The sequence below is a fragment of the Lissotriton helveticus genome, chromosome 2_1 (assembly GCF_964261635.1).
Source record: "Lissotriton helveticus chromosome 2_1, aLisHel1.1, whole genome shotgun sequence".
Classification (NCBI taxonomy): domain Eukaryota; kingdom Metazoa; phylum Chordata; class Amphibia; order Caudata; family Salamandridae; genus Lissotriton; species Lissotriton helveticus.
Window position 1 is genome coordinate 1,189,101,535 of NC_136059.1, and position 13,382 is coordinate 1,189,114,916.

Sequence of the window (13,382 nt, forward strand, 5' to 3'; positions counted from 1 at the left end):
CTCTATCTTGATCTTCCATATACAGCTTACAATAAAAATCCCTAAAGACTTCCAGAGTATGCGGTATACTCTGCGCTTAAGGACTGCGCGATTTGGTCGCTAACGCGGTGTTTTTAAACTGCTTGCACAGCGTGCATTTTCTAATTTGCATTCTCTATTTTAAAATTGGGATTTTAAAATAATTTTCTTCTTGTGTGCCTTAGCGCTTATTTGCCCCTCACTTGCACGTTAAAACTTACCCTTCCACCGCTGTTTGGCGGGTCCGGTTCTGGGGTGGTGAGGGAGCGCCATACTGGTGTAACCAGTGAAGCCAGACGCCGCCATATTGGTGCGGGTCGTGGCGACTGGTTTTCATTACTTCCGCCGGCCTACTTAAGGCGGAACTTGCCCGACGATCCTTCCCTGGCAATAGGTGCCTGAAAGGTTAGGCGGTATACTCTGCGCTTAAGGACTGCGCGATTTGGTCGCTAACGCGGTGTTTTTAAACTGCTTGCACAGCGTGCATTTTCTAATTTGCATTCTCTATTTTAAAATTGGGATTTTAAAATAATTTTCTTCTTGTGTGCCTTAGCGCTTATTTGCCCCTCACTTGCACGTTAAAACTTACCCTTCCACCGCTGTTTGGCGGGTCCGGTTCTGGGGTGGTGAGGGAGCGCCATACTGGTGTAACCAGTGAAGCCAGACGCCGCCATATTGGTGCGGGTCGTGGCGACTGGTTTTCATTACTTCCGCCGGCCTACTTAAAGCTCCACTTTTTCAACGCGCACGGTGGCGCCTTCCCTGCGCCTGAGTCGTGCCAGAGTCCTGCCCGTCTGCGCCCGTCAGCGTTCCGGTAGCAGACGGGGCAGGACGGCTGGCAGACTTGGTCATTTTACAGGTACCATTGTATTTTTAGTTCTACAATGTGTTATTCCTACTCGTCCGATACCCTTTCCGATCTTCGCCCGCCGATGGGGCGCTGCCATTCTGTTTTTCCGGGCCATCGGGCACTAAGAAAAGGTTGTCAGGTCTGTGGCTGGCGAGCCCCTTTATATAACAGACCTAGTCATCCTTATCCAGAGACTACTCTTACTTGTCTACTCCTCAACACTCGTTCTCTTGGATGCCATGCTTTAGATATATGGAATTTGCTCGAGAACTCTGATATATCTTGCCTCTATCTCACCGAGACATGGCTGAGTGACTCCTCTGCACCAGACTTAGCGAACGCCATTCCACCGAATTACTCTATTATTAGGAGAGATAGAACATCTGGGCGTGGGGGTGGTGTAGCTATTATTGTTAACAACCAATTGCGCTGCACTACCTTCCCGGTAGATAATATTCAGAATACGGAGGCACTTGGCTTCACTCTTCATTTGTCTCCTCAGTATGCTTGTACTGGTATTCTGGCATATCGTGCTCCTGGTCCTTTAGGCTCATTTGTGGACGAGTTACAGGTTGCGTTATCGGTGCCATGTCTTAAATCTAAACATTGTCTATTGTTAGGCGATTTGAACATACACATGGACGAGGTCGCGAATCCCGACACAATAAAATTGATGGAGGTTACTGCAACTTTAGGATTTACTCCATTTATACACGATTCCACACATAATAAGGGCCATATTTTGGACCAAGTTTTTTCCACGGTTATGATTAATGCACTTGCCCCTCAACCCGTATTATGGTCGGATCATTTCTTAATTACTTTTAGTCTTTCTAGTATTTCTCCTGCCAGATTGAATTCTGTGACTCCGGCTAAACGTCTGTTTAGGCCTTTTCACCTGTTATCTAGTGAAACGTTACTTCAGGCTTTGGCACAGTCACCTTGCACTTTGTCCGGTAATGTGGAAACTGACCTACCCATTTATACGGAATGGCTCACAACCACACTGGCGGATCTCGTGCCCGAGAAAGCCGTTGAATCTAGAAACAAACGTGCTTCTGCTCCTTGGTTTTCATCTAAGCTTAAAGAAGCTCGCCAATATTGTAAGAGAGCAGAAAGAATTTGGAGAAAAGACTATCACCCTGATGAGAGAGTAAAACTTAAAGAGTTGACAAGATCCTATCATAAAATGATTTGGAGTGAAAAAAAAGCTTATTTCGAACGTCGGATTGATGATTCGGACAATTCTTGTAAGGAGATTTTTAAAATTGTTAGAGACTTTACTTCGCCATCTTTGGCCATTCCTGTTCAGGGTCATTCTAAGTCTTGGCTAGATGAACTTGCACATTATTTTGTTGACAAAATAACTAGCATCCAAGCTGACCTTGCCATTTACTCTAAACAGTCTCGGGTTGTTGACCCTGACGCTCTTCTTTCTGTCAACCCCATTCTTGGGGAATTTCCGCAGTTAAGCCCTGCCGCTTCATTAGACTACCTGACAGGCTTGAAATCGGGCTCCCCTCTAGATCCTTGCCCGGTCTCTTGTCTTAATAAAATAGCCTTTGCGCTAAATGGACCCATAAACTCCATTCTGAATTCTTCACTATCGTCTGGTATTGTCCCACAGGCCTGGAAGAGTGCTCTTATTCTTCCATTAATTAAAAAACCAAATCTTGATCCCATCATACACGCCAACTATAGGCCTATCTCTCTCCTCCCCGCTCTGGCGAAGGTGGCGGAAAAGCATGTGCACCGATCTATCTCGGATTTCATCGAGAATAACAACTTGTTGCACAGTACGCAATCTGGGTTTCGTGCGAATTACAGCACAGAGACCGCATTGCTGGAAGTCACCACCGCCATCAGAGAGGTCTTAGACTCGGGAGGCAAGGCCATGTTGGTTATGTTAGACTTGTCGGCGGCGTTTGACACCGTCCCCCATGATACCCTCCTAATTCGACTCTGGGAGTGTGGTCTTAGGGGGACGGTGTGGAACTGGCTTAAGTCATTTCTAGCCAGCCGTCGGCAAACGATCTGGGCGCCACCTCACTCCGCAGCTATGTCAGCCCTGGAAGTGGGGGTCCCTCAGGGGTCTATTCTTAGTCCCCTGCTTTTCAACATCTTTATGGCCCCCCTTGCAGAGGTTGCGGAGTCGTTTGGCGCTCAGATCGTGTCTTACGCTGATGACACCCAGCTCTTGTTCACTCAGAACAAGAACGAGATGTTTGATGGGACTCGTATCAGAGGCTGCTTAGAAGCAGTCTTTGATTGGTTCAAGAGACACGGCCTGAAATGCAACTCCGACAAATCGGAGCTGCTTTTTTTCGGGTGCGTCTCTGAACCAAACTGGAAAAGTTGGTGGCCTCAGGATCTTTTTCCCCCTGCCAATGCTAGCACCAAGGCTAAAAATCTGGGCATCATTGTCGACAACGAGCTGACTTTTGGACCCCAAATAGCCTGTCTTGCTGGGAAATGCTTTGGTATCCTGAGGATGCTCAGGAAATTCCTTCCTTTGATTTCCGTGAACCATCGCAGGGTCATCGTCCAAGCATTGGTAGGGTCACGTTTGGATTATGTTAACGTCCTTTATCTGGGTCTTCCCAAATATCTAGTAAGGAGACTTCAGGTTGTGCAAAACTCAGCCGCTCGGGCTATCTATGGTCTTCCTAGAAGAGCTAGTGCCTCTAATTTGCTGAAGGAATTGCACTGGCTCCCTATAGCCAAAAGGGTGCTGTTTAAGAGCTTGACGTTAACTTACAAGGCTCTTCATGACTTGGGCCCCAGGTACATTAAAAAGCGTCTTGTTTTGTATAAACCGAGCAGAGCTCTTCGCTCTGCCTCCTTGTTTCTAATGTCAGTTCCTTCCATCAAACGAACTAGACAAGGGGGGCGCTCTTTTCACTACCTGGCCCCACACGCGTGGAATAAATTGCCTCTTGTTCTTAGACAAGCCCCCAGCCTGATGCCCTTTAGAAAGGCATTAAAAACCTGGCTTTTTACTTATGAATTGTGAAGTCTTTTAATTTCAGTTATGTTTCCTTTCCAATAAAGGTCCTCTTCGCCAAAGCGCCGGGACACTCCATTGCGAGTAGCCGTTGCGCTATAGAAGAGCCCAATTAACATAACATAACATAACATAACTCGCCCCATATCTGTAATCAAATTGCCATTGCTATCCTTTATTTCTTTAATTGCCCCTTTGGCTGCCCTCTGTCTAGTGCTTATTGCTAGTGTGCGGCCTACTTTCTCACTATATTCGTAACACTTCTCCCTTTGTACAGTAAATGTTTTGGCCGCCTTTACTGCTATACTTTCCTCTGCCGCTGCTTTGGCCATCATAACTTCCAAAAGTCGTTGCTCCACCTTGCGCCCACCCAATGTAGCTTGCTCTAGCCTCTGCTCCGCTTCTATCAGAGCATTACTTAGTTGATCCGTCCTAGCCTTCTCTTTTTTTTGTTTTGAAATACTAAAGCAAAGTGTCTCACCCCGCACCCCCGCCTCAAAAGCGTCCCAATCATTCCCTCCAGTCGTGCTCCCCCTATTAATGTCCCAAAACCCCTTTATCCATGAATGTATGTGATTAAGATATTCCTCGTCTGCCAGAAGCTCCCTTTCAAATGTCCACAATCTCACCTGCCTCTTAAGCCCGCCGCCCATTATTGTTAAGATCAATGGGTTGTGATCTGACAGGATACGTGGTAGCCGCTCCACCTTTAGGTTAACTAGCATTGATCCTGAGGTAAAAAAGTAATCCAGCCAGACACATTTTTTATGTGGTGCTGAATAATACGTTAAGCCAGCCTCTCCTGGTTTCAGCTTCCCCCATGCGTCCACCAGTGCATTGTTACCCGCCATATTCAGTATTGCTCTGCAGACCCTTTTTTTCCTTCCTTGATATTGTCTCGAAGGTTCCATGCCTAAGCCAGCAGCACCATCTATATTAAAATCCCCTGCTAAAATAATCCTCGGCGTCCACGTGGCTAGTTCTAAATCCAAGAAATCAAACAGTTCTGGATCATTCTCCGTTGAGCCATATATTGACCCAAGCGTAATCCATTCTTCACTAATCAAGCATTCTATCAAGGCCCATCTTCCCCATTGATCCTCCAGCCTTTTCCTTGAGCTAATATTGTACAATTTAGTTAAGATAGCCACCCCTCTTGTTTTGGCTCCTTGTCTCGAGTATGCCCGGAGACGCAGCCCTAATTGTTCTAGCAGGAACGGTTTGTTCCCTTCTATATGAGTCTCTTGGTGACATATAAAGTCTGCTTGTGACTTTTTCAATAGTAATGCCAACCTCTGTCTTTTTAGCTGATCATTGAGTCCACATGCATTTAACGTTAGAATCTTAATAGCGGTACCCATGGTTCTTTCTTTCTACTGGGCACCACAAGTCTACCATGATGATACCATACCCCTTCGTCATTCTTTTCCTGTATCTATCTCTTATTTGCATTGCCCAATTGTCCTGCTTTGTCTCTCTGTGCTGTTGTGCCCTTATCATTACCTTCTGTCCTGTGCACCCCCTTTCCCCTGTGCCCCACCCCCCTCCCCCCTTTACAGGCAAATAGGTCAATCCTGACCTATGTGTAGCTGCTTCCTGGCCCCTGAAGTGTTGCAACCATCTCCCTCCCATCTATGTCTAAACTAATACATTCTAAATATTACATTTTAACCTTACAAATGCAGAAAGAAGAAAAAAAAAGGGGGAATCAAAAAGAAACCCTTTTTGTACAACTGTCCAGCATCTCCCTGGCTCCTTTTTTCCTTTAGCTCGTTCAGATAGGCCTGCGCCTTAATCCCGGAGAAGAAATCCTTGTCTGACCATTCAATAGTATTTTAAGCCTTGCTGGAAATAACAGATATGCTTCACATCCTATGTTTTTGAATGGGTCTATCGTCTGCCTCAGCCTCCACCTCCTCTCCACGGTAACGTGGCAGAAGTCTGGTCGTGCAAAGAAGGTTATCCCTTTAAATGTGCGACGATCCTGTGGTCTAGCTCTGTCCATGATCTCCTGTCTAGCCAGAAAATTCCAGACGAACACCAGCATAGCTCTAAGCTTGTCTTTCTGTACAGCGCCATATACCTTCTATTGTGCCAGGGGAAATCTATGTGCTCGCTGCACCTCACTGTCCCAGTTCCAGTTCTCAATTTCCGGGAAGGCACCTTTTAGTAGCGCGATCACAAAAGACCTGGCGTCCTGCTCCTCTGCCCCCTCCGGAATGCCCAGAAGCCGGATATTATTGCGTCTCTGCCTGTTCTCGAAATCCTCGAGCTTCCACTGGATGTCTTCTGTGATTCTCTCTTGGGCCTCCCTGAATTCCGGCCAGCGGGTCACCTCATCTTACAACTTTCCTGTTCTTTCCTCTACTTCAGTTATTCTTCCTGCCATCTCTGCATATAGCTTATTCATTTTGCTTAGAGACCCTTGAATTTTTTTGTTAGCTTGCTTAGCTCTTTTGCTCTCCGTTCTGGCTTCTCCCTGCATTTGTTTTAAGGTGGCATATAGTAAATCCATTGTAGGGGGTTGCTGCTGTGTGCCTTGGGGTCTCCTCTGTTGCTCTCTAGACTCTCCTTCTTCATGATATAGACTAGAGGTTGCTGAATAGTCCCAAACTAATTTCTTGGCCATGTCCGCTTGTGCTGGGCTAATAGGGGTTTTCTTATTGTACCTCCGGTGACTTTTCTGATGTTTCTTCCTTCGGTTTGAGGAGGCCCGTTGAATAGTCTCCTCTGAGATCTCTGAGTCCTCAGAAACTGTTAGATCTGGGTCTGTGTCTGAGGCAGAGCTTTCTACTGCACTCTCCTCTGATCCACCACTCCCAGAAGAGGCCCGTGTCATCGTTCACTGAATAAAAACACTCGTCGTTTGGGGAGCCTGGTACTAACGACCCCGGTTCTGTCATAGCCTGTGAACCATGAGCACTTGTATCCTCTTGTGTGCCACTACGCTCCAGATGTACCATAAGAACTCCCTTATCGATAGTGTCAGCTATCTCTTTCCCTGTTGTATCTTGCAAGACCCTTAGCCCATTTGTGTCTGTTTCTGTGATCACGATCGAGCTTGTACGCACCCCCTGCCCGATGGTACCGTTGCCCAGCAAGCCTGACCCCTGTACATCTTGCACCTCTTGCCCTTCTCGTTGTTAGTGTCAATGACCAGATTTTCTGCGCGGCTTACCTTCCTGCGCGCCTCCGTATCTCCATTGGAATCCGCTGCCGATTTTCTGCTATTCTGCCCTGCAAGCTTCCTCGCCTCCTCTGTTGCCGAGGACTGCTCCGGTAACGGCGGCTCTGACTGCGGCGCATCCAGGATTGCCCTGTTTGGTGCTCCCTGTGCGCACGCCGCTTTTGACAGTGATGCTGCTCCGTCCTCAGCCTCTGTGTTCGCGTGTTGCTCCGCTCGCCCTGGGCTGTCATCAAGAACCGGATCAATCCGTGCGATTCTCCCAGCGAATGCTTCTGCCACGGCGGGTTGTCTCAGTGTAGTACCCCTGGGTGTTTTACCACTTGTCTCTCTCTGGGTTGTCTTTAAGTCCGTGTTTGTATTCTTCTTAGCAGCCGCCATGGCAGCCGCTCTCTTTTCGGCTTTCAGCTCGGCCCTTTGCTCTGCTCTCTGCTCAGCATCTTTCTCTCTGGCTGCTTTAGCTTTCATTTTCGAAGCAGAGTCCGTTGTAGTGCTCGTGATTTTCGCTGTTGCCTGTCTCCTGGTTACGGCATGGTTGTGGGCATCAGGTTGTTTCAACGGGTCAGTCGCCATTCTCAGCGTCTCCTTAGCCGTGTCCTTCAACTTAGTTCCGCGTGCCGGCATCTCCGCACAATCAATATTGAGAGCGCTTTCCCCAATGGCTTTTGTGCAAACCCACCAGCACTGCAGCAGAGCTTTACGGCAAACTCTATGATGTATAAATGCCAGGATATTAGTAACAATATTTCTCAGCCTTTCAATCCTCTGCATGTCTTCTGAATTCTTCCGTCATTTTCATTTTCTCAGTCTGCTGGGAGAGAGAGGTAGGAGCGACTTACTCCTGTGACCGGTCCGCGGCCAGCTTGCCCATCCTCACCTCCAGTCCTAATAGAGAAAGTAACATTTCCTTGCAATCGTAAAGGAAAGTTTGAATTGTATTAAGAACACAGATGCAAGTTTTATTCCTAATCATAGAATTAGACATTAGGTCGCCCATTCTCTTACTTTACACATAAAATACAAATTGTATCATTCAGAAAGTATTGTTGTTGTGATGTAAGTAATTTATCCACAGTACTTGGATGGGAATGTCGAATCTATTCTGTTTGATAATAAAGACATTAGAGGATGTATATAATAAAGACATTAGAGGATGTATATATATATATATAATCTATTAATATTTTTTATTTAACATGGAATGAATAGAAGGCAGAATAATGAGGCACTCTGCAAATCCACAGCCGCAGTCGCGTGAAGAAAGAGGAGGGACAGCAAGTACACATATATCTTCCAGGGATAGTTGACATCTGAATGGATAGGCTGTATTCTTGATTCGTGTGGATTTAGGGAAAATGTAGTTATTAACTGTATTGTTTCTGAAGGTTGATGGAGAAAATAGAGAAGAAAGTTTATGCATAATCCTCACCTCCATGTCCTTAATAGAACTGAAAATGTGTAGTATACTTGTAAATGTAGTATACTTGTAAACTCTCCTTTACGATTGCTAGGACCTTTTTCATTGTTCCTGATAAGAATGGCCGAAGATGGAGTCTGGGTTACAGCTTCCCAAAGTAGTAAATTATATTTCTGGCATTCCTGATGCTTTTGAGATGCACTTGACATTTAGGTCTGAGATGATGGAAACAGGGCTGTATTTTAAAATGCTGCAGTAAACTTTCGTCAGTGGTCTACATAAGCATTCCTTCCAAAGCACTCCCATTAGATTAGATGGAGGATGTGTGGGAGTTTGGACAGCAGTCTCTTTTGTAGTGCAGAGGGAACCATTCTGCCACAACCTGCTTTTTGCCTCTTCTAGAGGTGCTACTCCCCTAAGGCGGATTACTGTGAGGTGCAAGATCTTCACTCCTTGTTCTGCTCTTGTTTTGGGTACTACTCTTGGTGACACCTCTTATAACTCTCCGCTGTGAAACCATCAACTGGTAACATAGACTGTGTGATCTGAGAGATCTGCTTTGAACCAGTTCCATAATAGTGACAGTGAGATCAACATTCTTTTTCTGGAAACTGGTTTTAAGAAATGAACTGAAACTTTACAACGGTTTCCAGAAATATTCACTGATCAAAGAGATGGCACTGCAGATAGTGTCAGGAAATTCTTATGATTCGGGGAGAGGGAACTACCTAGAAGTGCAGACTGTTGGGGAAGACATTCCAGGAGTCAATCAGAGAGCAGAAGTGGGTCTCTCTGCATCCCTGTAATCGCAATAGTCAGGCGGCTCTAAAGAGAGTCAAGGAAGCGTGACTGTTGTCTGTGGTTTCCCCTACTGGTGGGACATTACATAAGCTCTCATGAGTACTGAAGTAGGTCTCCCTGCATCCCCATAGAAGCATCCTGTGAGTTTTTCTAAAATGAAGAAAGACAGTGTGACTACCGACTGTGGTTATAACAACTGGTCAGGTATCACAGGCGCAAGTCCTGATGTGGGTCTTCCTTGCGCCCTGCCGGCAAAGGCAAACTAGACCATAGTCTGTGCTCTCCCTATGCAGTGCTGCTGGACTGGCAACTGATGATAACTGCTGTGACCACTGACCACACAAAATCGATGATTTCAATGAGAACCTGTGGGTGGGCTTTTCAATATCACCGTATAAGGCTTTGGCCCGGCTCCTTGTTTGCAGTTGCACAAGCAAACCAGCCGTGGCATCTAGAGCTTCCCAAGTGCTATCGGGAGAGAGGCAGGGTCTTTCAGCTTGAATTAGACCACGATGGGCACTTTATAATGGGTCCCCGCCGCTGTGAGAGCAGGTAGTCTTGAACTAATGTAGACCTAAGCTTTCACAAGGGTCTAGAACTGAGGCACAGGACTAACTGTTAAGTGAACTGATATTTTGTCTTGCTAATTAGCACCCTTTCCTATAAAACCAAACTAGAAGTAGTGAATAATAAAGTACTTCTCTCTTTCATAAGGTTAATCACTGGATTAGACAGACAATATATTGCTCTTTTGGGTAACTATTGAGTGCCGAGTCTTTACCCCTCACACTACCTCCTAGAAGCCCCGGGCTTCCTGCCCCATTACTGTGGGAGTGGGCATGTAGTGCTCAGGTTTCAGTGACACAATAGGTCAAGTCAAGGGGCAGCATTGGTAAAATGTCCAACCCTTCTCTGATGTGATTCAGCAGACCTTGCTTGCTCCAAGAAGCATGGAAGGGTTCAGACACCTTGTTTGAAGGCCATGGTAAAGTAGCGCATAAAGCAGCCCTAGTGGCATAAAAAAACAGAGGTCACTTAGGCAATGCAGTGTAGATTTGTCCCACCAACATGAGTGATTTGAAAACCATGACTTTATGGTTACCACTGCAGCCTGAGCTGCTGGGGGCTAAAAGCAATAACAAATACATTAGAATAAACATTTTGACATATGTAAAAGCATGCTTCAAGTATAAAAGTTGATTTAAAATGAATGAGTTAACACCCACTAAAAATCCATCTTTACAACATTGCAATACACATTGAACATCTAGTTAATTTGAGAACATAGACTGGAAGAATCAATATACGACATATGCGTTTTAGCAGTGTGGAACATATGTGCTATAGCGATATGGACTGTGACTTATCTTACCTGCTCAAGTAGCCCTGGGATACTGCTGCAGGATTGGTTTAGGGCTTTCCTGCAAACCCAGGGCTCTGATCTTAAAGGATTCGATTGTGACTGTAGAAAGTCTCTGTGAGACACGGAAATAACAGAGATCTTCATCTCATAAAGACAGGCATGGTGAGATGGTATACAATATTGTATTCCACTGGCCATTACAGGAAAGAGTTCGTGTCTACGTTCAGTGATCCCGTCAAATCATGAGAACAATAAAATCACAGCGTTTTTTTTCTCAATTAGACAGTTTCTTAAAATGAGCACTAAAGAATGAAAATGTAGTATGGGCTTCCGTTCTTATCACAACACAAGCATGTGTACAAATGGTTTAGGTGCATAACGAACAGTACTACAAATACAACTGGGCACGCCAATTACTGCACTCAGTATGTTCTTGACATAGACCCTGGGCTTTAATGTGCCAATCAAATGGATTCTGGGAGTTGTAGTCTTTGTTTGCTTCCAATGACCTTCTTTGACTGACTGACTGACTTAATATAGCATTATACTTACAGTACACGGCCAACCATGCAGAGGTTTGAGTTGTGATTTATAAAACTCTGGGGCATAGTTTAAAGGGGGGGGGTCTGTTTAGGATGTGACACCCCCCAAATAAATGCATTCTTGGCTTGGTAGCTGGGGGCCCGGAGTCGGATCTGCTATGCCTGCACTGATTTTTCCTATCCTCCTCCTTTCACTTAGAGAGTTTAACTTGTTTATTTTTTGGATTGGGAACGTAGATATATATATAGGGATCAGTTTTCCATAACAGTAGTAGACCTACACCCACAGAAGTATTCCTTGAATGTGAGCAAATGTATTACTTTTTTAAATTCCCAAACATTGTTAGTATTCGGCCTGGAAAGCTGTGCTAATCTCAGGTTTCCAGGCATTCTACTGGCAATCCAAAAGGTGATGAGACAAATGCTTGCACATAGTCTAACCACTGTCAAGTGCTCGGGGTATCATTCCAACCCATCGTTTTTCAACTACTTTGCCTTCTCGGACAGAGGCCTACATAATGAGTGTAAACGCTGCTCCCCGAGAGAACAGTCCATCCCAAACTTGGTCATCCCACCATTCCACCCTGCGGCCCACTGCTTTTTTGTTTGGAAAATTTGATATTCACTCCCCTGAATATCACTTACTTAGCTCCATCCCTGTTAAAACTCCATAAATAAAATAACTAATTGATAGTCACGCATAAAAGCATAGGAAGGTCGGCAAGGATCGAAGTGACAACCAGGAGTGGCTTGTGCAGGTAACAGCGGTGCGGCAGTGGGGCCAGGTGGGGGTGATTTGACAGATGACGGCAAGGAAAATTAATTATTTAATTAATTTTCCCTCGGACAGCTCCTCGAGACATCCCTAAAAATGAACTGTAAGTGCAAAGACGTGGTATCAGCCACAAATGAGAAGTGACGTTCCCGCTCACCCCGCTCATCAGTGGAATAAGTGTGCCGCAATGCAACGTCTCACCTGGTTTTACATTGGATACTCCTTCTCCAACACTCTCAACCACACCTGCTGCTTCATGGCCCAGAATTATTGGGTAGGCAGGATTTGGGATAGTGCCATTGGCCCCATGATCATCAGATCGACAGATACCAGAGGCCAGAATCTGTAACAAAAAATTTAATTTAAAGTCTTAATGTTTTGTTCGTCAGTAGGCTACTGAAAAACATGCTGGAGCTAGATTCTGTAAAACACTAGTCACTTATTAAAAAATTGCATGAAATGGTAATGGTGGAATTTGATACAAAGGATTATGATTATGATAGATTGCTGTTTTTTTCGAGTCCAATGGAATTTCAATCAGCACACAAGGCGGCTGAGCGGAAAGTGGGATATCAGCGCAAGAGGGCACGGATCCTCCTATGCATGCACAGCATATGGCCTTGAATCTTATCAATGTCATTGTGACAATCCACTCAAGCCTGAAGAATATACATCTAAAGCAGAGGTTGTCCACCGCATGCCAGGAGGACAAGATCCACTGTAGATTATCAGGATAAAGACATACATGAATTGACATAAAATAAACCAGATTCCTAAAAAAATCATTGGTGCAGATTTACAACTTTCAGATATTCACAAACGTTTCCAAAAGCATGCATGGAATCCTGTGACAGTCGCAGATTTCTGAAATTTTGAGGCAGCCACAGGTTTTCAGACTTCTCCTACAACTATATACTTTTTTCCTTCTTCTATTTCCACTGAGAAAATGTTGTTCTCTTGGGGGAAACTCCATCTTTGTGCACTTGTCAGGAATAAAAAGAGGATTTACTCCTACACTTGTCAGGAGTTCAATTCAGACATTTTCCAAGGTAGGGTAGGGTATTAGACAAGCTTACAAGCAGTCAAACTGTGTAACTTTGTTGAAGGATACAAATTCACAGGACATTCCAGTCACAGAAAAGCCTCATCCCAACCTCTCCTCACCTCTGTGTGTAAGGGAAAAAAATACATTTGTGAATTCAATAAGTGGTTGCGCGTTTGAAGAAAGGTTATTTGTAATTAAGCTAAATGCACATAGCTTTGCAAGCCAACCCCAATAATTCTACATTAAATTGATTTACATAGTCACTGGTTGTCCTATTTAAAATAAGGCATTTAGGAATATGTTCAGTATCCTTAACATATTTTCATGACTGAAACAGGCACCTTTCCAATTATTATCCCCAAACTGAAGAAGGTTTTCTGATC

The 13,382-nt window shown here is 44.9% G+C and overlaps 1 protein-coding gene across 1 annotated transcript in view; it reads right to left on the minus strand.

The window, feature by feature from the left end:
- Nucleotides 1-13,382, minus strand: part of LOC144818544 (alcohol dehydrogenase 1-like) — a 357,072-nt gene that overhangs the window by 242,215 nt on the left and 101,475 nt on the right. The window contains exon 3 of the mRNA XM_078676065.1: nt 12,156-12,297. Within this exon, the coding sequence (XP_078532191.1) occupies nt 12,156-12,297 (142 nt within the window). The remainder of the gene's footprint in view (nt 1-12,155; nt 12,298-13,382) is intronic.